At 52.9% G+C, this 24293-nt stretch overlaps 1 protein-coding gene across 1 annotated transcript in view; it reads left to right on the top strand.

The window, feature by feature from the left end:
* PLXNA2 (plexin A2) overlaps positions 1-24293 on the top strand; it is a 210212-nt gene that overhangs the window by 163629 nt on the left and 22290 nt on the right. Inside the window, exons 13-17 of the mRNA XM_045982465.1 lie at positions 10323-10474; positions 16678-16795; positions 18561-18697; positions 19635-19802; positions 19955-20048. Of these exons, the coding sequence (XP_045838421.1) occupies positions 10323-10474; positions 16678-16795; positions 18561-18697; positions 19635-19802; positions 19955-20048 (669 nt within the window). The remainder of the gene's footprint in view (positions 1-10322; positions 10475-16677; positions 16796-18560; positions 18698-19634; positions 19803-19954; positions 20049-24293) is intronic.

Genomic DNA, 24293 nt, shown 5'->3' with positions numbered 1-24293 from the left:
TGATAGAAACCAGGGGGAAGAGTAAGCAAAGTGACCTTGAAATGCAAGGACAAATCTCCAGGGTTGGAGTCCTCAGGGACTGCCAGGAACCTATCGCCATTGGGTACCAAAGAATATTCCTGTGCGTTTCTGAGCTCACCTGTGTTTCTGGCCACACCGATGCCAGGCTGTAGGGCAGCCGGTTTTACACTCATTTCTCCATCGACCCCATTGTAGATTTTACTTTATGAATTTTTCAATGTCATTAACTTGCCCAATCCCTTACTAGTTGAGGCTCAGGGAACATAAATTCTCTTTAATACTACCTTAGGTATGTGTAACTGGAAAAGAAAACCAAATGTGGAAAACCATGTGCATCGCTCTCTAAAACCAAGCAAAAATAATAGTTGATACAATATTAGTTGGAGATGACCCACTGTTCTTGCATTCCATCTGCTCTCCATTTGCCCAAATAATTGAAAGTAGATTTTTTTTTTTTCTTCTTTCCTGGATTCTCTCGGTTGTGAACGCATTCGTGAAATTGTTCGGGGAGTTGAACATTTACAAGTATTTATCTGTAAGGCTGCACCAGATCTCTGCAGGAAAGGCCAAAAGCCACCTGCCCAGGGCCAGAAAGACTCGCTGCAAAGTTCCCAACAAATAAATAAGTATGTCAGCCAGCTTTCCTGAGAAACAAGTCAGCACTCTGATCTCCCGTTCATTTATTTGCAGGCCTCATTAATATAACATCACTGCAACAAACAGCTAACGGGGGATGGTGTCAGAATGAATAATGGAGTTACTCTGCTGAGATAACAATTAGGTTTTGAATGTACTATCAGCTAAGACAGAGCCAGCAAGGACTCACGCTGCGTAGGAGAGCTCGTGCCCCCAGGGCCAGAGATCCCCACAGAGCATGTCCGCTGGGCTCTAGTCCACCTTGAAGAGTGGGCACACTCGCCTGCACACTTGTGCTCATACACATACACGCCCAAAGTGGAAAAGAATGTGACAATTTGCCATTGTGCACCCAGCCAGCCTCCAGGTGTCTCTGGCCAAGCATCAGGATGGCATCAGAATGTGCAGGCACAGAGTTGGCGCCTCTGCCTTCTGAAGTCAGGAAAGCTCCAGCCAGCAGGGAGGGACTAAGTGGCTGAGTCAGAAGAAGATCAGCTGCCTCGGTACTGGCATCTTGTCCCCTCTGGCTGGTCCTGACTGGGGGGGGGGCAGGCACTCAGGGCGTGATCCCAGTCTCAGACACAGGAGCTTTTACTATGAAGCCTGTCCATCAGCTGCAAGGTGTCTGTCCTGGAGCACCCTCTCTGGGCACCCCTCCCTTGGCTGCTCTGGGAGGCTTTGATGTCAGTCTCTCCCAGGTGCCCGTAGGAACCATGTGTAGGGTGCCGACAGTCTGCTGGAGCCGTGGAAGGAGCTGGACAGGCCCATCAGAGAGGCAGCCGTGCAGAACCATCTCGACACCAGCCACTTGTCCTCTGGATTTCAGCTGGCCTGGCTTCTGCCCAGACTTCTTCACCATAAACTCGTAATAAGAAAAATCGTAGCTACCTTTCGCCAAGTGCTCACCGGGCACCCAGAACTGCTTTTAGCACCCACATCATCTCGTGTAGACCTTCTAGCATCCTGGATGAGGGTGGGGCTACCAGGATCATTAGCCCCATTTTACAGGTGAGGCAACCAAGGCACAATGAGGGGTGACAATGTTACCGAAGGCACCCCGCTAGTAAGTTTTAGAACCAGGAATTAACTCGCAGCTGCTTGACTCTAGAGCTCCACATGCGACCTGTACAATATCCTTCATCTCTTTCATGGGCTCACTTAGGAAACCAGAATTCTCAGCCCACAGGGCAGAGTGGGGGAAGGTGCCGGCACGGAGCGCTCATCCAGCCTGCCGCCGAGAAGGAAAGAAAACCAGTCGTCCCTGCTCTGGGCTTCAGACTGGACAAGCACAGGCAGATGACGAGAGGGCGAGGCCAAGGGGGCGTGTGTGCACATCCACAGGGGAATGGGGACAGAGAGGGGGTGGGGGAAGTGGAGAAGTTCAGAGACATGGCAGAGACCTACAAAGCCAACTGCAGAGATGCTTGGAAAGTCGCACGTTCTGGCCTTAGCCCTGGGAGAGGGGCTGGGGGACCTGGGCAGACGGAAACCCACGAGTCAGCTAGGTTATAAGTTCTCCCAGCTGATGAACAAGGGGTCTCTTCCGGGGCAAGAGGATGGTCAACTCAGGCAGTGTCTTCTGGAGGCTGGAAGCACAGGTTAGCGGGACCTGGTGGGCTCTGCCGCTCACTGTGTAACCTTGAGCAAATTACTTAACCTCTCTGGGTGCTATTCCGCATCTGTAAAAAGGAAATTACAATAGGACCTCCCTCAAAGCTTGTTTTGAGCCCTAAGAGGGATAGAATATGTAAAGCCCTTGGCAAAATGATAAGTACCTAATGAAATGATATGAGAATATGCAATGATAAAGGAAATGAAATAAATGATGGTAGCCAGCATTATCAGAATCTTCAGTGACCCGGGCCAGTGTTCAGTGTCTGTCTTCCGCCCACCGTGTCTATCAGGCAGGAGATGTGACCCAAGGAAGCCAGCTTCGCTAGGATGGAAGCCGGGCCTCCTGAGGCCTCGACCAAGAAGCGGCCCTCCTCTGACCCCTTGAACCCCTACCCTGCAGGAGCCGCCCACACTACCCTCCAAGGCTCCGTGCAAGTCCTGGGAGGGGCCCTGGGCAGCACTCCCCAGGCTGCCAAGCCCCTGGGCCTGGGGCGCCTCGCAACCCCCTCCCCGATGCAGCCTGTCAGAACTCCCCAGCTGTAATTAATCGTCCGCATCTGCTCCCGCCCTTGGGCGGCTTTGTGGCACAGTTCCCTCCGAACTGTTCAATTAGTGACTGCAAGAATCAGGGCGAGTGTAGCATCACGGCGGCTGCTTTCCAGGTCACGGCGCCCACGGTGGAAAACAAATATGACACAGTCTGGCAGGAACCCAGATCTGGCGGGGTTGCCCAGGAGCTCAGCGGGACTCCGTGGGGCTGCACGGCTGGCAGGTGGGGTCGCAGGAGATGGAGAAGTGGTTCCCATAAGAGGCTCGAGGAGGCTTGGAGAGGGCCCAGCAGGAGACTGGTTAGTCCCCTACCATCAGCACAGGCCAGCCTCATCCCACATCCTACTTCTCACCCATCTGGGCATAGGATGAGCCGATAAAAAGTCCTCGGCCAGACCTGGGTTACCCACCTATACACCTGGGCACTACCAGTGACTGCTTCTGGGGAGGGCATAGGGCTGCTGCACTGAGGCCTCTGCTGTAACCCATTTCCCACATTCTTCTTCTTTTGTTTTTTTTAAAGATTTTGTTTATTTATTTATTTGACAGACAGAGATCACAAGTGGGCAGAGAGGAAGGCAGAGAGAGAGAGAGGAGAAGAAAGCAGGCTCCCCACAGAGCAGAGAGCCTGATGTGAGGCTCGATCCCAGGACCCTGGGATCATGACCTGAGCCGAAGGCAGAGGCTTTAACCCACTGAGCCACCCAGGTGCCCCCCACATTCTTCTTCCAAAGTCTGCATATAGACAAACGTTTTATTTTACAATGAGCTAAAAAGCCAGTGCTCTTCAGGCAAGGTCATAACACAAGTTCCCATGACGATGCAAATAAAGGTTTCTTTCAGGAGAAGAGACTAGTAGGGTGAGAGGTACCTAAATAGGAGAAGGGACCTCAGGGAGGGAGAAGAAAAAAAAGACCTGGGAACAAGATGTAGGGTTTAGCCTCCCTCTGGGACTTGCCCTGGGCTGGCCGGGTTAATGGTGTGTGTGACAAGCAGAGGGAAGTCATCTGCACCGGCGCCACTTACCGCACCTCGAACAGGCCTGCGCACCAGCCGCAAGCTTCCTTTGGATCATTACACTCTCAGAGGATGCCTGGAAACCCCAGGGTCCAGAGAAGACATCTGAAATGATCAAAGGGTCTAGAAAACAAGATCTTCCGACAAAAGGCTAACAGAATGGCAGAAGCCAGGCCAGGGCGGCTTCGCTGCTGTCTTCCATACCTGGAAGGCGTCTGACAAGGAGGCAGGTGTTCACTCATCTGTTCAATGAGGGATCACACCAGAAAGGCGCTTCAGTGAAACTTGAGAGAGAGCGCAGGAGGAATTTCTTGAGATTCGGTTGTTGCAATACTGCATTGCACCCGAGCCACACATGGACACTTCCCGTCCTCCCGCTGTCCTTAGAGAACACAGTCTGCTCTGTGGTCTGGTTGGGACCAGCGTTTCCCAGCGGTGGAGAGCTGGGGACACTTACGCAGGGCTGCTGTGTTCCGGGCAGTGTGCTAAGTGTCAGGTCGCTAAGGAAAAGTGAGATCGTCTCTGTCCCAAGATAGTAATTATCTTATTGAGAAAAGAAGCAGTTTACAACCTGGTGTGCCCATGACTTTCTCGGGGCATTCACTAAAGGCAGTGGGGAGTGTAGGAGCAGGTGCTGTGAAATCTGCCCCAGGGGGTCAGAGAAAGCCTCACGGGAGAGGCATCTCTTAGCAGAGGCTTGTAGGAGAGATAGGCCTTGGTCAGTGGACATGCGTGGCAAGTGGGGGGAGCGGCCTGTCAAATGCACCTGGCCTTTAGACCCTGTAGTCCTGGGGACCCCTAGCTCTCCCCAGGAGCACGTTCCATACAGGAGAGAGCTGAACCTGAGCCCTGGGGAGGTGGGCCGGGGAGGAGGGCACAGCAGGAGTGAGCACAGAGCACAGGAGTGCGGTAGCCCTCTTCCCTCCACCCCCCCCCCCCAGCAACAGCAGCTGCTTCTGGGCACTTCTCTACCTCATCCCCTGCTTTTGAGATCCACAGAGAAGTTCGATAGATTTCTGGTCCACGGGAGAGGACGTGCTGAGCAGCATGGGGCTGAAATGATCAATATCTAAAGATCCCAGCTGATTTCACATGGTTTCAGCTCCCCTCCCCCCCGTACACCCTCACTACATACACTCACACACACTCATCCACATCCCAAACTGTCAAGTCGTTTGTTTGTGTGGGTGTCTCATTCAGAATTTCTTTCCTGGAAGCATTCATTGAGTTCATTGTGTGATGCTTTGCCTACCCCAGAATGGCTAATTGCCAAGGGAAAAAGAAATGGCTAGAAGGGAGGGAGGAAAGAATGAAGACCATTTTAGACAGGGCCAGTGTCCTCCCAAATTTATTCTGGGTGAAAGGGTGATGTCTGGCTCAGAGAATGCTTCTGCACAGGGCCCAGAATCCCCCAAAGCCAAGTTCCTGTCCTCAGCAGCATGGACAGGCTCAGGCTGTAGGATGCCTCTCAGGCTTTCTCCAGTCAGCCCGTGGGCAGCATTTTCTACCCACCCCCCCAACGTCACGCCTGTGTCTAAGTTCCCTCGTCCCCGTGTCCTCTTTCCAGAGGAACAGAAGGATTGCCAGCCCTATAAACTCACTGCCACTCCACCATTCCACATCTGGGAACCATCTTCACCATCTGGGAAGGCGCAGGTGCAGGGGGACACAGGAGAGGAAACTGCCAGTCGTTGGGACCTGCTCTCTAACCCACTGTCCTGTTAGGGACTTTCCAGTGTTGTCTTCCTTAACCTTCAGAACGTCCCTGGGAGGGAAGTATTGTTATCTGTTTTCTGATAAGGACGCTGAGATGGAAGGTCCTGTTGCTCACACATGTTAGAGCGAACATTCAGGTTCAAGTCTATCTTGCCATCTTCCTGCTGCAGGTGCTCCCCGAGTCTCCGATGGGCTCTCTTCCCTCTCCCAGAGCAGCCAGCAGCAAGAGCCTTCTAAACTGGAATCCAGGACACACGGATCTGACCACCATCCCACCCCTGTCTTGGTTCCCCTCTGTCAGTCGGTGGGGGTGGTCTATATAACTCCCATCCTGCCTTTTCACTCTCACCCATGCAGAAGGCTAGTTCTCCCTGGCCCTGAAACCCCAGAACTTCTTCCTGATCAGAAAGGCCCTCCTCGTAGTTCTGCAAGCAGGGAACTCCACCAACTTGGTCATTATAGACCTAGTTCTCCCGAGAGAACCGAGCTTTGCAGATGCTACACAGAGCACCCAGAATCTAATGTTGCTTTTCGTATTGCTTGTGGGCCAGCTCTAGGGTGGATGTGGGACCCCACAGCTGCCTGGTCTGAAGTGGTATCCTAAAAGATCCTATTCACTTTCTTTCTGGAGAGTAAGTCCTTTTCTCCCCAATACTTGGTCCTGGGAGAAACAAGGAAAGCAGGATGCCTGGGTTTTTACCACTCCAGGCCACTGCACAGACCTAAAGGCCCTTATTTTCTGAGCTACCTGGAAGCCCTCAGGTGTTAGGGGATATGTCTGACAGGATACCTTTCTCTGTTCCTTTGCACCCTGAGTCCAGACTCCACCTTGACTCACTCTGATTTTAAGCTGGGAAGAGCACACGTGAAGTAAAGGCACAGAGATGGTTAAAGTGCCGTGCGTGGGCAGGAACAGCTGGCAGGAACAGCTGGCATCTGGGTAGAACATGGAGGACACAGTATAAGATAGCAGATGTGGCTGAAGAAGTAACAAAGATCAGAACTTGAAGGATGAGGGGCGCCTGGGTGGTTCAGTCCGTTAAGCGTCTGCCTTCGTCTTGGGTCATGATCTTGGGGTCCTGGGATCGAGTCCCGCATCGGGCCTTCTGCTCCAGGGCGGGGGAGTCTGCTTCCCCCTGTCACTCTCCATCTCTCAGATAAATAAAATCTTTAAAAAAAAAAAAAAAGAAGAAGAAGAAGAAGAAGAGAAGAAGAAGAACTTGAAGGACGAGTGCCAGGCCAGGAATTAGGGAATTTGCCTTGTCAGTGGTCAGAGCCATTAAAGGTTTTCCAAGCAAGCGACTAGTCACCTGGCCCAGGGTACGTTCATGGAGGTTAGCCGGTGGCAAGAGGAAGTTAGCTCTAACATTGGACCACCTTGCAGTTAGGCCAGTGAGAGCTGGTGGGGCTCTGCTTATCGCCGCCCGGGAACACAGAGCGGGGCCCACGTTCAGAAGATGCCGGGGAATGAGATCTGCTAGTGCCTGGTGACTGTTACTTATTATACATGGTAGGTAGGTGAGGGAAAGGAGACAGGTGAAGGTGCTTGCAAGGTTCCTGGCTGGGTGCACAATGATGCCACTGACCTTTAAAGAGGATCTGGGAGGATCATCAGGTTGGGAGTGGAAGGAGGAAAAATTAAGAGTTCATTTTCAGACACGGTGAAATTTGAGGGGCCTGAGGGACATACCTGTGGAAGCAGAGATGTCCAGGAGCAATTAGATATATGGATATGGCGCTCAGGAGAGAGGTCGGAGCGGACGGTATAGATTTGGAAGTCATCAGTAATGGAGACCTGGGGAATCCTTTCGCAAATCAAATGCTCACCTCCTCAGCTATGTTTGGGACATCCTGACTTTTACACATCAGTTTGGGTTTAAGCGAGGAAGATGTAAGCTGGGTCCCTCGTAAGCCCTGGGCCTGCACGGTGGTTGCTTGAGTCCTTGACCCCAGACCCCTTTGCCACCTACCCCAGGTGCCGGCAGCAGAGCACGCAGAGCACGTGCTGTGTGGGAACGAAGACCCCCAGGGACCCAGCATCCCCCAGGCCTTTTCCAATGACCCGTGAGGACTCTGGTTCTCCAGGTTTGGATTCCAGCAGCTGTTGGTTAGCTTACAAGTGATCGGCTGGCGTCTCCACACCCCACACTAGCTATCTCTTTGCATGTGTCTTCATGCCAAGACTACAACACTTGCTAACAATTAAAAAAAAAGTCTTTCTTCTGTAAACAATATGCTGGCTTATGGGACATGCAAGCTGGCTCTTCTTCTGCTCAGCTCTGTACTGGCAGATGGACTCTGCAGCCCCTCCCAGGGACAGTCATGTCTCAGACCCCACCCTTGAATGTCAGAAGGGGACACTGCGATGACTCGCCAGCTGAAGGAAGCTGCTTCGCAGAGCCTGCCAACACTGTATATATCCACAGTACAATCCCCACATGCTACCTGCGAGATGGAAATATTTTTAGGCATTCCAGAAAGATTTCGTTTCACAGTTTTTCTGAAAGGTTGTAATTAACTGCAGCGAGCAAAAGAATGTATTTTTAAAAATAAAAGTGGGGGAAGGAGAGCAAAGGGATCACCACAGTTTTTTCAGTTCGGTTTGGTAGGTGGGTTCCTGTTATCCAGGTGACTGGGGGAGGGGCAAGAGGGGCCTGTGGAGCTCATTCCTGGATCAAAGGAGAACCGGGCACTTGAATTTGCTCAAAGCAAATTCCTTCTGACTGATGTCTCCTGCAGGGGCATGGAGGCATCCCCTTCCCTGTTGCTCATTAACAAGGGTCTGTCTAGCAGAGCCAAGGGGGCCCAGGTTCCAGGGGAGAGTGTGACAGTCAAGATCCCCTATGGGTTATTTTTAGATCCCCCCCCACCCCCGCCCAGGAAAGCTGGGGGGCTACTGGTTCCTCAGGACAGCTCTTTTCTCTCTGCATTGTTCTGCTTCTCCAACTCACACCCAACACAGAAATGCCTCCAAGGCAACTCCACTATCCTTCTCTTGATTCAGTTCATGAATCTTATTTAGTTTTATTCAGAGGGTGGGATATTTTATTCCCAGAGAAGGAATCGAGAGCCTCAGACAAGGTGACTTGGGTGAAATGAGCCCCCAGATGAGAGAGCTCATGGCCTAGCCCGTCAAGGAGGAAGGGAAACCACCCCATGTAAGAATTACAAAAGAGGATGAGGGTCGGGAGGACTGATTTCAAGTCCTGGCTTTGCAGCCAACTTGATGAGATCCCAGGAGTCAGCCAGGCGGGGAAGAAGGCCTGTTCGGGTCCTCCTCCCCACCATCCTCTCTTCTCTGCCCACCATCCCCTGGGCATTCATGGTCAAGTTGTTTGCACAAGTCATGGTGCTCACATCACAGGAAGAGCTCACTGCCCCTCTGGGGAGCAGGAGGGAAGAAAGAGTTTCCAGAACCCTCTACAGCATTTCACCTATACTGACCTATCGTCTCTGCCCTGGGACACACTTGACTCCTGCCCACTGGATGCTCTGCCAGTTTGTAAAGGGTTAAAGGGAGGCTCCCAGTGGAAGGTCCCAGGGCAGAAGGTCCCAGGATGCAACTTCATTTAGATTTTGGTGGAGTCTTGGCCTTGACCAAGCCACCCTTCCCTCTCTCCATCCCTCCCTCCCACCTGGTCTTGCCGTTCTTATGGTGTAGTGAAAAGAGCTTCAGACTTTTTTACAATTGTACATATAGGTTGGACAAGAATCTTACTGTAAGATACTCTGAGCCTGCTTCCAGTGATTTGCTTGACTTCTAACTTCCTCCTGCTTCAGATAAGTATGGACCACAAAGAATGAACTTACTCCCTGGGCTCTCAATCTGTTCCATCCCAAAGAGCCTCATTTTTCCAAGAGTCTTATCTAATCTCAGACAGAGGTTTACACCTTGAGAGCGCTTGATATCTTTTCCTGTTGGGTCAAAGGAAAATGAGACAGCATTTGGTGACTGAATTAGGAACTAACGGAATGATCTTTGCTAATGAGAAGCCAGCAAAATTTGGAAATCCTAAAGTTATTTTTTTCTTATGGTTCCAGCAGGCATCATGGGATTTTTTTTTTTCCAGTACAATGTCAAACACACTTCGCATCTTTCACCATACCCCCCCAAGCAATTCCTAATCTTAGACTCCTCTGGGCTCCCACAGCTTTCCTCTGAATCCATCTTATCACTGTGTGCCCCGCATCAGCATTATTTAAAGCTTCCTTTATCTCTTCCTCCTTGACCAGAAGTTCCTTGAGGCTAAATTTCCTGATTTTCTGACTATTCGCCATTGTAACCCCCACAGCGTCTAGCAAGTGGGAGGGGCAATAATAGCACAAAACAATGACAAAGCCCTCCCCCCCCCCCCAGGCTGGTAGAGATGATTATCCCCACCTTCACTACTAAGCACTGAGGTTTCAAGAGATTGGGTGACTTGATTACAATCGGAGGGCTTGTGAATTAGAGACACGTCTCAACCGAGGATTTTCCTCCAGGCCTTGCTGATATATATATATATATATATATATATATATATATATATATATATATTTAAGTAAATGAATGCATGAACGAATTAATGAACCTCAGGAACCAAGGAAATCATATAAAACGAGATGATGTCAGGAGCCTAGATAGGCTACAAGAAGTAAAGGAAACATGCTCCGTTCCCCCAGATTCCGGGCGTGCACGGGGTCCCGCAGCCTCCCTCTGGGCAGGGTGAGGACCCTGCTGCCTCTTCCCTGTGGCCCCGCAGGTTTGTGATCCCATTTCCCTCCCGCAGATCTTGACGGTGTCTGGACCACCTGAAGGAGGGACTCGAGTGACCATCCATGGCGTGAACCTGGGCCTGGACTTCTCTGAGATCGCCCACCACGTGCAGGTGGCTGGGGTGCCCTGCACCCCCCTGCCGGGGGATTACATCATCGCTGAGCAGTGAGTCCAGCGCGCTCTGGCCCCGCCCTTTTTCCCATACAGCTTCAGGGTGGGGACTCTCCCATTCCTTTCCCTGGGACGTCTGCAGGATTCCCTCGCATCCCTTTCCTCCCGTGGACCCTGCCCCCAGAAGCCTGCCCAGAGCCCTCTTCTACCCCGCCTCCTCTCCCGAAGGCTCATACCCTCTGCGATGCTCCGTTCCCTGGCTCCTGAGGCCTCCAAGGTCCCGGCACGATGCTGCCCTTCATTCCGTCTTCGCCTGGCCAGTGGTGACTGAGCCATGTTCCCAACCAGCCCAGGCTCCTCCTGGGTCTCCCTGGCCCCTCCCGTGCCAGCCCCCATTGGAATGCATCCCGCACGGTGGGCTGCGGGCAACAATTTGTTTGGCTCATGGGGTTCTGACAGCAGCTTAATCCGAGCAGGGCCTCCGCCGGAGCAAATTCATTTATTTCACTAAGGGAAATGTCAGCTGGAAATTAGAAAATAGGCGTGTAGCAGCGGACAGGCGAACGGGGCTCCAGGAGTGACATATGTTCCAATTTGGGACGTTCATTTAGCAGTGGAGACCGCTGTGGAGTCAGTGGGCAGGAGCTGGGCACAAAGCTGGGGGCGGGAGTTCGGCAGGAGGGAGGCTTCCTACCCAACAAGAGACAGCGAGAGGGAGCAGCCAGATCATTCTGCATGATTTGTCAGGTGAAGTGGAGTCAGGTCACCCTGGTTCCATTGAGAACACAGCTGGGCCAGGGGTGCTAGGAGCCCTGGCCAGAGCAGGGGTTGTGGGAGGGGCTTCTCTCCCTTAGCTCCACCTCCCGGAGCCCCAGGCTCCCCCCCCCCACGTCCCCAGAGCCAGCCTCCCATAACACCCAGAAAAATGACATCACTTTATCTTCTGTCAGTACTTGCACTTTCTCATCCATTATCTCACTTTAGTTGGGAAGGACTCTGAGAGATAGATGTTGCTATCGCCCTTGACAAAGCAGGAGAAAGCCAAAGGCTTAGAGAAGTGAAAGGACTTCCCCAGTCCACTCTGTGCACAAGTGTGGGATGCAGAGCGGGAACCTGAGGCCCCTGACTTCTCCTCCAGCTCTCTCCCATGTCCTAAGAGCGATGGGGCAAGGCTCCTGGACAAGAGTGGTCTGAAGATCCCATGATCCATCAGAGAGTGGCCTCTGGGGTCAGGGCCCACGATTCTGACATGGCCCAGAGTAGGGTCAGAGTCAGAGGAGTGAATTCCCAGACTCTGAGGACCACATGGAGGTCTGCTCGCCCCCACAAGTGGGGACAAGAAGGAGCCTTTCGGATCCTTCAGACCAGATCCTCCCCTGACAACCTTATCTCTGCAAGGACTGAATCTTAGAGGCAAGGCTGGCTGGGTCTCCAGGAGAGAGGTGAGGCGGAGGAGCCAGAAGAGGAGGTGGAAGCCTCTGGGGCAGGAGGCAGGACAGAGTCCTTCCGGGTCAGCATCCTGCCAGGCTAGGCTACACACTCGGTCCCATTGACACCGAATCCACCTTGGTCTCAAGGGCCGCCTTGTGCCTCTGGACACAGGCCAAGTGTCCAGCTTGGTGAGATGCCACCGGCTCCATAGGAGAGGGTCTGGGGGGCTGCCGGGTAAGGCTTTGAGCTGAGAATTACAAACTCTTGAGCAGCTGGACACAGAGATATTACGGATTTGGAATTCATAGGTGGTCTAAGTCCCAGCTGCTTTGCTCACCAGGCCTGAGACCTCAGCAGACTGTCTGATCTCTCCGACCTTCCTCAGCCTGATGGAAGTCATGATTCCACTGTACGGGTTTTGGGAGACTTTCAGTAAGACGTGGAAATGGGCACTACGGTGTGCCCTAGGAATGGGCGGCAGTATTCTATCTTTGAAATCAAAGGCACCACCCTCACTCGGGGCCACGAGGGAGAAAGTGCCGAGAGACATGAGAATGGAGTAGGTGAGGAGAGCCCAGGGAGGCGACTGGTCACCAGGGGTCTCGGCTGAGGCCAGTGGCCAGGCACCCTAGAAAACCTCCTTCTTCTGGGGTGCCGGGCGGGCAGGAGGGAGCAAGCCCTCTCCGAATCTCGGCTGGGGCAGCCCTGCTTCCCCACCGTGCCAGGGTCATCGCCGCTCTCAAGGTTTCGGAGTTTGTGAACATCATTTAAGCCTCCATCCAAGGCAGCGAGCAGCAGGCACAATCGTTACAGATGTCTGGGAGAGATGAATTTGGCTAAGCGGGCTAGCGCAGTGTCCCGGGTGCGGGCAGGATTAGCGGGCGCAGTAATGGCTCACCATATGCTTGTGCCACGCCATCCGTCACTCAGCAATTAGGTTAATGTTGGTTAAAGGGTCCCACTTAGTCCTGCAATCAGCACCCACCTGTCTGTGGAGGGCCGGCCGATTCCATCACAGGACATGTTCTGGGTGATATGATGCAGGTAGAGGCTTAAAGTCTGCCCCTCCAGGGACAGGGACAACGCAAGAGGGACTCCGCCAGGGTCCTCAGACCCCCTGCCTTCCTCCTGCCTCCTCTGCTGTACCTGTGAACCCAGGCCTGGCTGGCTGGATGTCCCCTGCCTGGGCTCTCACCACAGGAGTGTACACTCAGGGGAAGAAAGGCACTATCTCTGCCAGGCTGGGGGGAGGGGTTGTACGATATGGGGGTGAGCGCCCTGGACTAGGGCCCAGGAGCTCAGCTGTTGGTGAGCTGGGTGACTTTGGGCAAATCACTTTGCTCCCAGATCCTCAAATGTCTCATTTGGAAAATGGAGAACTGGATGTTCTCTACAGTTGCATCTGTGGTCCTCAGGATGTCAGAACAGTGAACGCTCTGCCCCACGGAACTGCCCTCCTACCGTTAGAGAGCCTGTGGGTGTCACACATGTGTCTCCAGACGCTCCCTCTCAATCAGGAAGGAGTTGAAACTCCAAACGCTGAAGCCAGGTGGTTATTGGTCAGGCTCCTCATTCTGTAAGGAAAAAGTTTAGGCATACCCAGCTATAGGCTCCTTACGAGATGTGGGGAGCGTAGAGCCACCAGACACACCAGAAGGAGGCCAGGAAGGCAGGCGGCCCCCAGAGATCCAACCACAGGAACCTTGCCGCCTTGGAAGGCTTGAAGGGGGCAGTGGTGCACACACCGCAGCCTGGGGTCATCCACACCCAGGAAGGTAGGGAACACGGGTAGCCAGCTCTCAGAGTCTTGGGAAACCAGCTGGTACTTCCCCACCCTTGCCCCCCAAATCTCCCCACACTCCCAACAACCTCATCTACTCCCTCGCATTTCTGCCATGTCTACCTACCCCCACCCCAAAACACATGGAAGGCGTTCCACTCATCCTGGAAGCAGTGGAACAGAATGGTCAAAGGCACAAGCTTTGGAGCCAGGCTGCCCTGGATTTGAATCGCGGCTCAGCCATCGTGACCATGGATGAGTCACTTGGCCTCTCTGAGCCTGAGTGTCATTGCCCATAAAACGGAAATGATAAGTGCGCCTTGGAGGAGAGCCTGAGATGCCGTGAGACCCTGTCTTGTGCAGTGCCTGCCCCAATCACGGCTCCATAAATTGTCACTCTTACTCTTATTATGGTACTAAATCTGTTTTGTCCCGACCCTCATTCCTTCATATAAGCCTTTCTACTCCCTGCCGCTCCCTTGCTTCTTCCTCTACCTTCCTCTCTCCCTGAGCTCCGAGAACACGTGCCTACGACAGATGTACTCAAGGATGCCCCTCCATCCTTCGGCACAAGCATCGCACCCCAGGAATGAAAGAAGAAGGGTTAGAGGCCATTGGGGTTCTTCCGAATGCTGACTCCTTAGGATTCTCACCCAGTTCTTCTCTTCCAGCTCAGACCCTCTCCTAGGGCCCACAGTTGCCCACTGCCTGCTCCCCACAGCAGGAGGAAATTAAAGGAATTTGCGAATTTGCATTGTGGGGAGAGGAGGTGGGGAGAGGTGTCAGGTGCAGTAGAGGCAGGGAGCGCATACACCTCGCTGTGGCCCAGCCCCTTCGCCTGCATCCTGCCCTCCCAGGTGGGGCCTTCAGAGCCAAGGACCCTCACTTGGTCTTGGATGCTTGGGCGGTGCTCATCTCCCATCCATCCCTCTTCTCCCATGTCCTTGATCTGAGAAGCTTATCTCTTGGGACATGAGCCCTGAGTGAGAAAATGTTCTAGAAAAGACCATGTGCCAAGTGGCTCCAGCCCCTTGTTAACTCCCTACAGACACAGCTGAACAGTCCCTTCGAGGCCTTGTCCTCTTCTAGATGGACCCTTGGGACCGAGGAAGAAAAAACATGCCCCGGACTTTCACACGTTCTCCTATTTCCTCTCTCCAGGACGTCAAACCTGCCATGATTTCCTCCTCCTTTCTTCTGGAGGATGACTCAAGCACAGAGTAGGGGGAGAGCGAGTAAGGGACCAGAGGGCCCTGGTTAGAAGAGAGGGAGAGAGATTTATGTGCTCCCCCCTCTTATATGTCCTCCTCTTGCCCTGCAGTAGATGACAGTCTCCTCTCAAGCCCCTTGAGAGCACAGGGGATGGTTTGCAGGCTGGCGGGGACCCTGCACCAGGGGCAGGCACTAGGGCTCAGGAAACAGGATGAGAGATTTGTGACTCCAAGCAGGTAGCAGCATGAAAATAACCACATGTGATACCTTAAATTAAGCTTCTTGAATGCTCTGCTAATGAGGTTTAAGAGGACAGTTATGTGTAAAATATTAATGGATCATCACAATTGTTTTTACTCCGGGTTTGTAATTAATTTATTTATTCACAGAGAAAGGGAAGGGAGAGTATCCTTCCGTGTGCATTCAGTACTTTCTTGTTGAATCTAATATGCTAAACGTAATAAGACAGATATTGCATGTTAAGTCAATATGCACCAGGAGTTAAAGTACTTATTTGGGATTAACTGTTATGAAGGAGGTGGAGATCCGCGTGGCATGCCGTGTGTGGGAGCATGCGGTGTATTTGTTTAATGCAAGCTTTATTACATCGAAATGAAATCTCTGTTTAGTTACCTTCCTTCCTAGAGAAGCTGGGGAGATAAGCAGTGGCTGGTTAAACACCGACCTTCCCCACAGTGCTGGGGGAATGCTTGGGATTAGTGTGCCCTGCTCTGTTTTCCTGGCTTCCCACTGAACAGACTTGCCGGGGGCACCAGGCTCCTGGGAACTCTGGTATGGTGCTGGGAGGAAAAGCAGAGCCCTTTCTTCTGTCCCTAGCTTCCTTTTTTGGCAGAGCCTGGTGGGGCCCTTTCCCACCCTCCCCATGCCTCCTAATTCCAGGCAAGAGAAACCCTCAAGAACCTGATTTCCTCAGTCTCTCCCATATCCTCCAGCTGCCCACTGTTTCTAGAAGGCTGCTGTGGCCAAGGCAACCAGTGTCTAAATGTGCTTGCTGTAACTGATCTCAGGCACCAGGGAAGTCATTACGGGGGGGTATTGGTCCCCTGCTTCATGAGAGAGAACTCTGCCGCATCCCCTCTTCCCTCCAGCTACCCAGCCTCTTAATGTGAGACGTGACTTCCAGCCCCACGGCTGGCTCACTGCCTCGCCCACCAGCATAGTGCACGCAGACCTTGATTAAGTGGGAGTCCAATGTCAGATGCTGTCCTAATGAACTCATCCACCACCCACCCCCTCACCGGCTGCCGCAGGATTCCCCTCCTCCCTTTGGCCGGGGGCTCCCGTTTTGGGCACTCACTGTCTCACCAGATTATCTATTCCCTTTTTAAAACTCACCATAGGAAACAAACCACAATGGAATCAGCTTGGCAAATAGGCCCTCCCTCCCTCCTTTTGGGAGAGTTGCAACTTTGGTTTGTCACACAGGAAAGAACACTGACTAAATCACCTGCCCTAGTTCTCTCTGTCGGACTTTGGGTTTTATTCGACAGAGACTGGGTAGCTGCCCAGCCCTAGGTCCTGCACTCAGCACTGGGAAGATAAGGTTATTCAGAGAATTAGGCAACATAGCGTCTGGGGGTGCACCAGGATTTGGAGGTGATCTCATTCAGTCTCTCACTGTACAGATGAGAGGCTGAAGATCAGAGAGGGAAAGCACTTTACTCGGGGTCACACAGCTAGAGGAGTGAGCAAGCTGAGTCTTAGTATAGCCCTAGTGCAAGGGTGTGAAGAGTTATCCAACGGGATGGGAGTGAGCAGGCTGGGAGAACGGTTCTGGCCAGGCCTCTCACGGGAAGCTTTGCTCTCTCCTCAGGATCGTCTGTGAGATGGGCCATGCCCTCGTGGGAACCACGTCCGGGCCCGTGCGCCTGTGCATTGGCGAGTGTAAGCCAGAGTTCATGACCAAGTCCCATCAACAGTACACCTTTGTGGTGAGTGTTGGGTCCTCCATAGGGCTGAGCTCCCAGCAGAGGCACGCGTCCGCTCCAGACTTCTCAGGAAAGTCCCACACCCACCTCCAAAACCAGGGGTAGGGTGGATGTGTGACTAACAATGTTGTTAGAGTCCCAGAGAGCCGCAGGTCGGAGTGCTAAATAAGGCAAAATCAGGGCTTTCTTAGAAAGTGGATCCTACCCATAGGGCAGGGAGGGGCTGCCCTTTGTCCCCCCAGTGTGACATCTTAGTCTCATTCCGGCCTAATGAGGACAGATTGCCTGAGGGACCTTATTAAAAAGGTCTATATTTATCCACATGCTTTGTTTTCTGCCAAGGATATTGCAAGTAGGAGTTTAGAAAAGTCACTTCAAATCCCACGGGACGTGTGTCTGCAGCAGGCCCACGGGATCGGGGTGTGCGCGTGAGTTGCTCTGTGTGTTGGGTGGTTACGCGCACATACACACATTCTCACCATTCTCACACCTGAAAATGTCTCCTCGCACTCAGGTGGCGGGCAGTAGAATCACGAAGGCTTTCCTTAAGGCCAGCCAGATCTTCCTTCTGAATCAATAGTGTGCTTCTGGGGATCTTCCCACAGAACCAGTAACTTGCCTCTGGGGCCCCAGAGTCCCTCCTCTGACCCTTACCTATATCACCACATTGAGTCGTTCATTAAAAAGTGTTAACACCAGCCAAGGGGTCAAACCAGCCTTGCTAAGAGTTTCGACAAATCATTAGACCACAAAACGTTATTCTCTCTAAAACATTTTACCACTTGCTCTAGGTTTTCTAGGCTTTGCCTTCTTATCTTGGCATCTCTGCCCTTTTTAGCCTAAGGTCTTTTTCTCAGGTTGGAGAGCACGGCAGCCTACCCCATCTCCAACGCAAGACAGACAGGGTCTCAGGTGGAGACAGAACGATAGACTGTCCCAGCTGGGAGGGGCTTTAGAGATCATCGAGCCCACCCCCCTCTCAACATGGGTACAAACAAAAGCCCAGAATGATCCAGAAACTTGCTGCGAATGGCTAGTGCAGGCGTAGTTGCTCAGTTAAATGGACTTTCCACTCCACTCCCCTATCCTCCAGGCAGGGGCAATTCCTTTCTGATTTAGGTCAGCTGCCTGATGCACTAGAGACCAGATGACATTTCTTTCAAGCTTCAGATTCAATTTTACAGGTTAGTGAGTTTACTAGAAAGTCCTGGTCACTGATGGGCCATCCTCCTGATGAAGGTTGGGGAAGCCATGTCAAGCGTTCACAGACAGCTCTGTGCACCAGGTCCCCTGCGGTGCCCCTCACGTGCTTCAGAGGGGACAGGACACATGTGTGGGCCATTAATGGAGGACTTGAGCCCCTTGATGGCCCAATCTAGACAAGGATGCTTTAATTCAGTCTTATCGATTTTGTGCCAAAAAAAATCAGTACAGGTTCTAGATAGAGAAGCATTTTCAAATTGCTCTCAATTTGTAAACTAATTGATAGATTAGTCCATGTTACCTCTGCCTTCCCATCAGTGTTATGAGCGCAGGATTCCCCAGGGAGTTAATTAATTCTAAAACATGGTCCTTCTGCTTTCCTTGGACATGCCAGAGCCTCTTCTTAGACACAATCTCAGCTCCAGGAGAAGAGATTGGAAAAGGCAGGAAAAGTACCTATACCCAGAGCATAGACACAGTCCCTCCTTTGGTCCTTACGTCTAGCCTGGGTCTGTCACTTTGGGCAAAACCTGAGCTGTGACTGTTTCTCTGCTTCTTTCCAAAGAACCCTTCCGTGCTGTCACTCAACCCCATCCGAGGACCAGAATCAGGAGGCACCATGGTGACCATCACGGGCCATTACCTCGGGGCTGGCAGCAGTGTGGCTGTATACCTGGGCAACCAGACCTGCGAGTTCTATGGGTAAGATGGACTCACAGGAGCCCTAGATGGCTGGACATGTGAGGCGCGTGCACACCTGCTCTGGGCGTGTTCACACAGGTGCCCGCCCCTTTGCTTCCATGGCGTGGACAGTCTGGGTCCAAACACCATTCCCGTCCCTCTGCCAAATACATGCTACTCAGTTTATAACAATACGTACCACTCGTGAACCCGCCAGGGGGCTAGACACTTCTAAAAATAATTAGGGTGAGGGCCCTGAGAACTGCTGGGGAGGAAATCCCAGAAACTCTTCGGTCATCATTGGGACTGGGCACTGATGAGGTCCCCACTCGGGGACCTTGAGAGACACGGAGGCTGCATGGCCTCAGTTCTCCGCAAGCACACACACTCATCTTCGGGACATCTCTTGTGCATAAAAACCGGAACACCTGCTATTCGCCGGATCCACCAATAAAGCCCTGGGGATATGCAGATGCCTGATAGCATTCTGACAGATCCCATGAGTGAGAGCCCAGCATGCCTCAGGATTATCTCCTCCTCAGATTGGAAACCCCCTACGGGCAAGGACTGTGCATTCCCTTCTCTGCGTAGTAGGTGCTCAGTAAATATTTTATTAAAAGACTGACCAGACTCTTAAGCCCTGGCTACCTAGTGTATTCTAGAAAAATCCAGAAAAGAAAAGATTCGCCCAGAGCCCATGAAGCCCTGCCCCTAACCCACATTCTGTAATCCCCCTCTCTAGTTTGTTCCCTCCCTATTCCAACCATAGGTGGAGCTCCAGTTAAAGAGGGACCCATATACACAGGCAAGGGGTCTGTTTCATTGTGTAGAGTAGGAAAGAACAGAGCACCTCGGGCCTTTCCACACCCTCAGACCGAGGAAGATCCCAGAAGAAGCCAGAGAGCTCTCCCCATTGCCCAGGCCTTTCTTCACCACCGTCCTGCTGTCTCCCTGTCAGGCGGTCAATGAATGAGATTGTGTGCGTCTCACCCCCATCATCCAACGGACTGGGCCCTGTCCCCGTTTCCGTGAGTGTCGACCGAGCCCATGTGGATAACAACCTGCAGTTTGAGTACATAGACGACCCCCGGGTGCAGCGCATTGAGCCCGAGTGGAGCATTGCCAGGTGAGGCAGAGGTGGGAGGGAGGTACCTGGCTGTCCCCTGACCCTGATATAACCCCTTCGGCCAGGTGTGACTTGGGAGGGGACCCAGGGATGGCGGTGGCTCACAGTTTGAGAGGACTCTGAACCTGACCAGCCTCTCTGCTTGCTCCCAGTGGCCACACACCCCTGACCATCACAGGCTTCAACCTAGATGTCATTCAGGAGCCACGGGTCCGAGTCAAGTTCAATGGCAAGGAATCTGTCAATGTGAGTACCCCCTAGTCTGCCTGGCCCTCCATAACCACAGTCCTGAGTCCACGTTTGTGATGCGCTGAGGTCCGTGTTAGCCCGGGAGTATCCACCTACCGAGGAAGAAAGTTAGTTCAAGACCCGAGCCCGGAATCAGGGCCCCAAACACCGGAACCTTACAGTGACTCTTACAATGACCATATAATCATTTCTGGTCGGAAGGCGCTACTACGAGCGTATAAATGTACGGGCTTCTGAGCTTGCGAGACAACGTGAAAGGGCTCCTGTTTCATAGGCCGTGTTCACTTGGAGGTCCGATAAGAAGAAGTGTGAAAGGGTGAAGAAATTCTGCCTCCAGAATCAGACGCTTCTGAATTGGAAGTGAGGCACTGCCATTTATTAGTCGTACAACCGTGATCCGGTCATTTAAGCTCTGTGATCCTCTGTTCTCTGACTGTAAATGCTGATGATAAGACTCTCCACGCAGCTCTGTAACACACAGCCCCTGGCGGCCCCGGGTGGGTGGAGGACAAACCTTCCTCACTGCACGTGGCTCCCTCCACCCCGCCCCGGTGACTAAGACGGCCGTTCCAACATTTGACTTTACTCTCCTGTGCCCAGCCGTCTCACTTAATTTTTTTCACAATGGATTTTTGTGATTTTTTTTTTTTAAAAGAAGTTCTTGATCATAAAAGCAGAACGTCTGAGACGGCGTTACCAGTTTTGTTTGTTTTAGTTTTAGTGGCTTCATCTCGGTCTTGTCAGCCAGTATTTTCCGAAACACGATTGTATTCATGATTACAGTCCAGGAGGTGCTATTAGGGCCATTATTTGTCATATAATTGCTATTATTACTGCTCTGACCTCAGAGGATTGAGTAGGCTGTGATGGAGATGGGAAAGATGGTGTTATCTATCCTCTCATCCCTGACAGGATTCCAGCATGCTAGAAGCTTCCCTAGGAAGTGCTGAAAGGCACAAAATGCACGGTCTTTGAAGGCTAGATCTGAAAAAGTTACAGGGATCCTCTGGTCCACCCCCTTCATTGTCCAGCTGCAGAAATGAAGGCCAGAAAGGAGTAATGGCTTCGCCCCAACCGGGAGGGTAGCTGGTAGCAGGGCCAGCAGGATCCCCCAAAGCTGGGCTCTTTGCTACTAGAACAAGTGAGGTGCTGGTGATCTGGTTACGACATTCCCTTGTGGCAGACATGCGGGGACACCTGTGTCACACCGTTAGTAGCTGCCACAGTCACAGCTCTGTGGGCCAGGAGAGCACAGGGCTCCTTATCCCACATGGAGAGTCTGATCCATGAGTAAAAGAGCCTGTGTCTCCACTCCACTTCCAGACCGAGGCCAGTAGCTCCCAGTAGCTCCCAGCAGCTCCCAGACCACCTTGTCAAACTCCAAGTCCTAAGTGGAGGAAGGAAGGAAGGTGATGGGTGGTGATGGGAACGGTGCACTCGCACTCGGCAAGGAGGAAAGCCCCACGCCAATTAGGCACGTGTTTTAACGCACAGGTTTTGTTATGACTCAGGTGTGACAGGGCCGACAGAACAGGAGACAACTGCCGTCGGAAAGACGGTTTGTTGTATTCACAGAGCCACAGGGAAGGGGGCCTGCCACGCCATGGGGGGCCACGTGGGAAGCGCCAGGGGGATGTAGAAGCAGAGAGAGAGAAAGGCGCTGTGGCAGGTGCCTTTATTATCACTTCTGTGGGAAGGAACCGAAGCAGGCAAGGTGAGCGGGTTTAGGATCGCCTGGTCTGAATCACGGTCAAGGGCTCTGGGGTGCAGGGGCTGTCCCCAGCTGTCCAGTACTTGGCCTGGTGTGGTCAGACATGGTGGAGAGCTGCTCAGAGCCTGGGAAAGGAGGTGTGGGGGGGTGGACTCGGGATTGATCGGGTTGTCTAAGAACAGCTTGCTCTGGCTGGCGGACAAGTTGTTTGCTGTCTCTAGGTGCTGGCTGGCCCTGGGAGGGGAGGTCCTCCCGGTCAGTAGGCCCCAGATGTCACAGCATCAGAAACATAGAAAGTAAAAGACATGGTTAACATGGTAAAGAGGAAGTATGTGACCAACGAGGTTAACCTCCAAAGCCTGCAGCCTCCATTCTCCGGAAGCCACTGGAAGAGAACACTGGTCTGGGAAGGCCTGCTTGTACCTGACCTCCATGTGGAAAGACAGGTCCTGAGTGACCCCTCCCCTCACCAGGGTACTCCTGCAGCCCCAGGGCAGGAATGTCCCAAGCGATTCCCCCAGCCACCCCTCACCTCCCCCCATGCCCTCCGTATTTCGAGGAGCTACGTAATAATAATTCCTCCCTGTGGAGAGCTGGGCATCGCAGGCTCAGTCATGACCTGCCCGGGGTCTGCAGGCCAGAATGCCTGGAGGAGAGGCCTGGTGTGCAGTTTTCATCAAGCCTAGGTCTACACCTGGGAAGTTCATAAACTCGGCCTGTGCCTGGGTCCGGAGCGATGGGAGAGCAGAGCTCTGCCCGCCCCCCCTCCCCGGGGCCTGCCTGGGCACCAGGTCATCCTCAGCCCCCTGGGGCTTCCTCTTGCCTCTGGAGTTTGAAGCAGCCCCAGTGAGAAGTGAGAAGGGCCAAAGCCAAGGCCACAAAACCCCAAGGAATGTTTGGCAAACAAAGTGCCGATGCAGCACTGGGCGGGCGGGCAGGAAGCAAACAGAGGCCGCTTGTTTGGGAGTGATTTGCTTATTCAGAGATGAGTCCAGTCTGGGGTGCTGGGAGGCGTGCGGACGGAGATGGGGGGGTGGAGGGAAGAGCGCTGCCCACAGAGCACAGGGTCCAAGACTCGCCGGCTCAGCTCTGCCCTGTGACGGCTCCCCCGCCCCCACACCATGTTCCCCATGCCAGGGCGTCCCCAGCCAGACACCGAGGGGCCGTCCCTCTCATACGGGACAGTGGCAGTTTGTGCGGGAAGGGTGGGAGCAGGCCCTGCCCTCCAACAGGGCATGAGGCCCTCAGTGAGCAGGTCTGAGGAAACTCTTCCCCTCCCTCTGGAGCGTGGGGGTTAATACTTGAACTTGGAGCTCTGACATAATCACTGTCAGCTTTTCTGCAGCTTCACACGCACTCCTGTTTTCAGAACATGAAGCCCGTGTGTGTGTCTGTTGGCCAGACTCACAGCATGTGTGGACCTGCCAGGACAGCGTGTACTTGTGCAGCCGAGATCTCCCAGATGCCCTTGGCTGTGGCCCGGACACCCGAAGCCCAAACCGGGGCGCGCTGGGCACAAGCCAGGAGGAGAGGGGGTGGGAGGCCATGATTTGTCTGCAGGCCACAAGGAGTCCTGTGGTGGTTCCTTGGGGCTGGCCGCTGCCTTGGGCAGCCCTGGAATTAAACTGCCAGAGGAGGGAGCTGCACAAACCCCTGCCAAGCAGGGCCAGCAGCTAGAGTTCTCATAGGGACCCCAGGGCCCACTCAGAAAGAAAGGACATCATCAACTCAGTATCAGTACTGGGGCTGTTCCCTTGTGCAAAGTGAGGGAGCAGAAGAGAGAGAGCACGAAAAGAACATTCACAGAGCTGAAGAATTCTTTTTATTCATCAGTGTACTTAATAAACATTAATTCAACACCTACTGGGTGCTGGCAGAGGGCTCATCTCATGCTCCTTCCTGCTCCCCAACACACACACACACACACACACACACACACACACACACCTCTTACACTGCTCCTGTCCTGCTTTGTCCTCAATCACTCCACACTCCCTCAACCCTCAACCTGTGCTGCTGTCCCCTCTGCCTAGGACTTGTTCCCCACACCCCACCCTCTCTTTGTCTAGGTGAGTCCCACTCATTCTTTGGATTACATTACACTCATTTCTTCCAAGTGTCCCTGAATCATCCACAGCCCATGGCCGTGTGTGCTCACACACACACACACACACACACATCCTGCTACTCTACCTGGTCCTTGCCCACCAGGGCGTTTCTCACACCCATTCATGCATTTAACAGGGCTCTAGCCCCTTCTTCACACCAGGCCCCCTGCCAAGACTGGGTGATAACGCATGTTCGGTCCTTTGTCTCCCCCTGCAGACGGTGACGCTGTCGCTAGATGGCCCCGGCTCCTAGCACACTGTTTGGCACAGACTAGGCACTCAAACTGTTGGTGAATGAATGAGTGAATGAATGAATGATGTTAAAATGCATTCCCCCCCCATAAAAAAATTTCACAGCCCTTTTTCTCAAGAGGATCACCATATCATGAAGATAACCAAGGAACACAGTGGTGATGGGCCAAA

Source organism: Meles meles, chromosome 17 (genome assembly GCF_922984935.1).
Source record: "Meles meles chromosome 17, mMelMel3.1 paternal haplotype, whole genome shotgun sequence".
Lineage (NCBI taxonomy): Eukaryota > Metazoa > Chordata > Mammalia > Carnivora > Mustelidae > Meles > Meles meles.
Note: the sequence above shows the minus strand (reverse complement) of the source record. Positions and strands in the feature narration are given on the sequence as shown.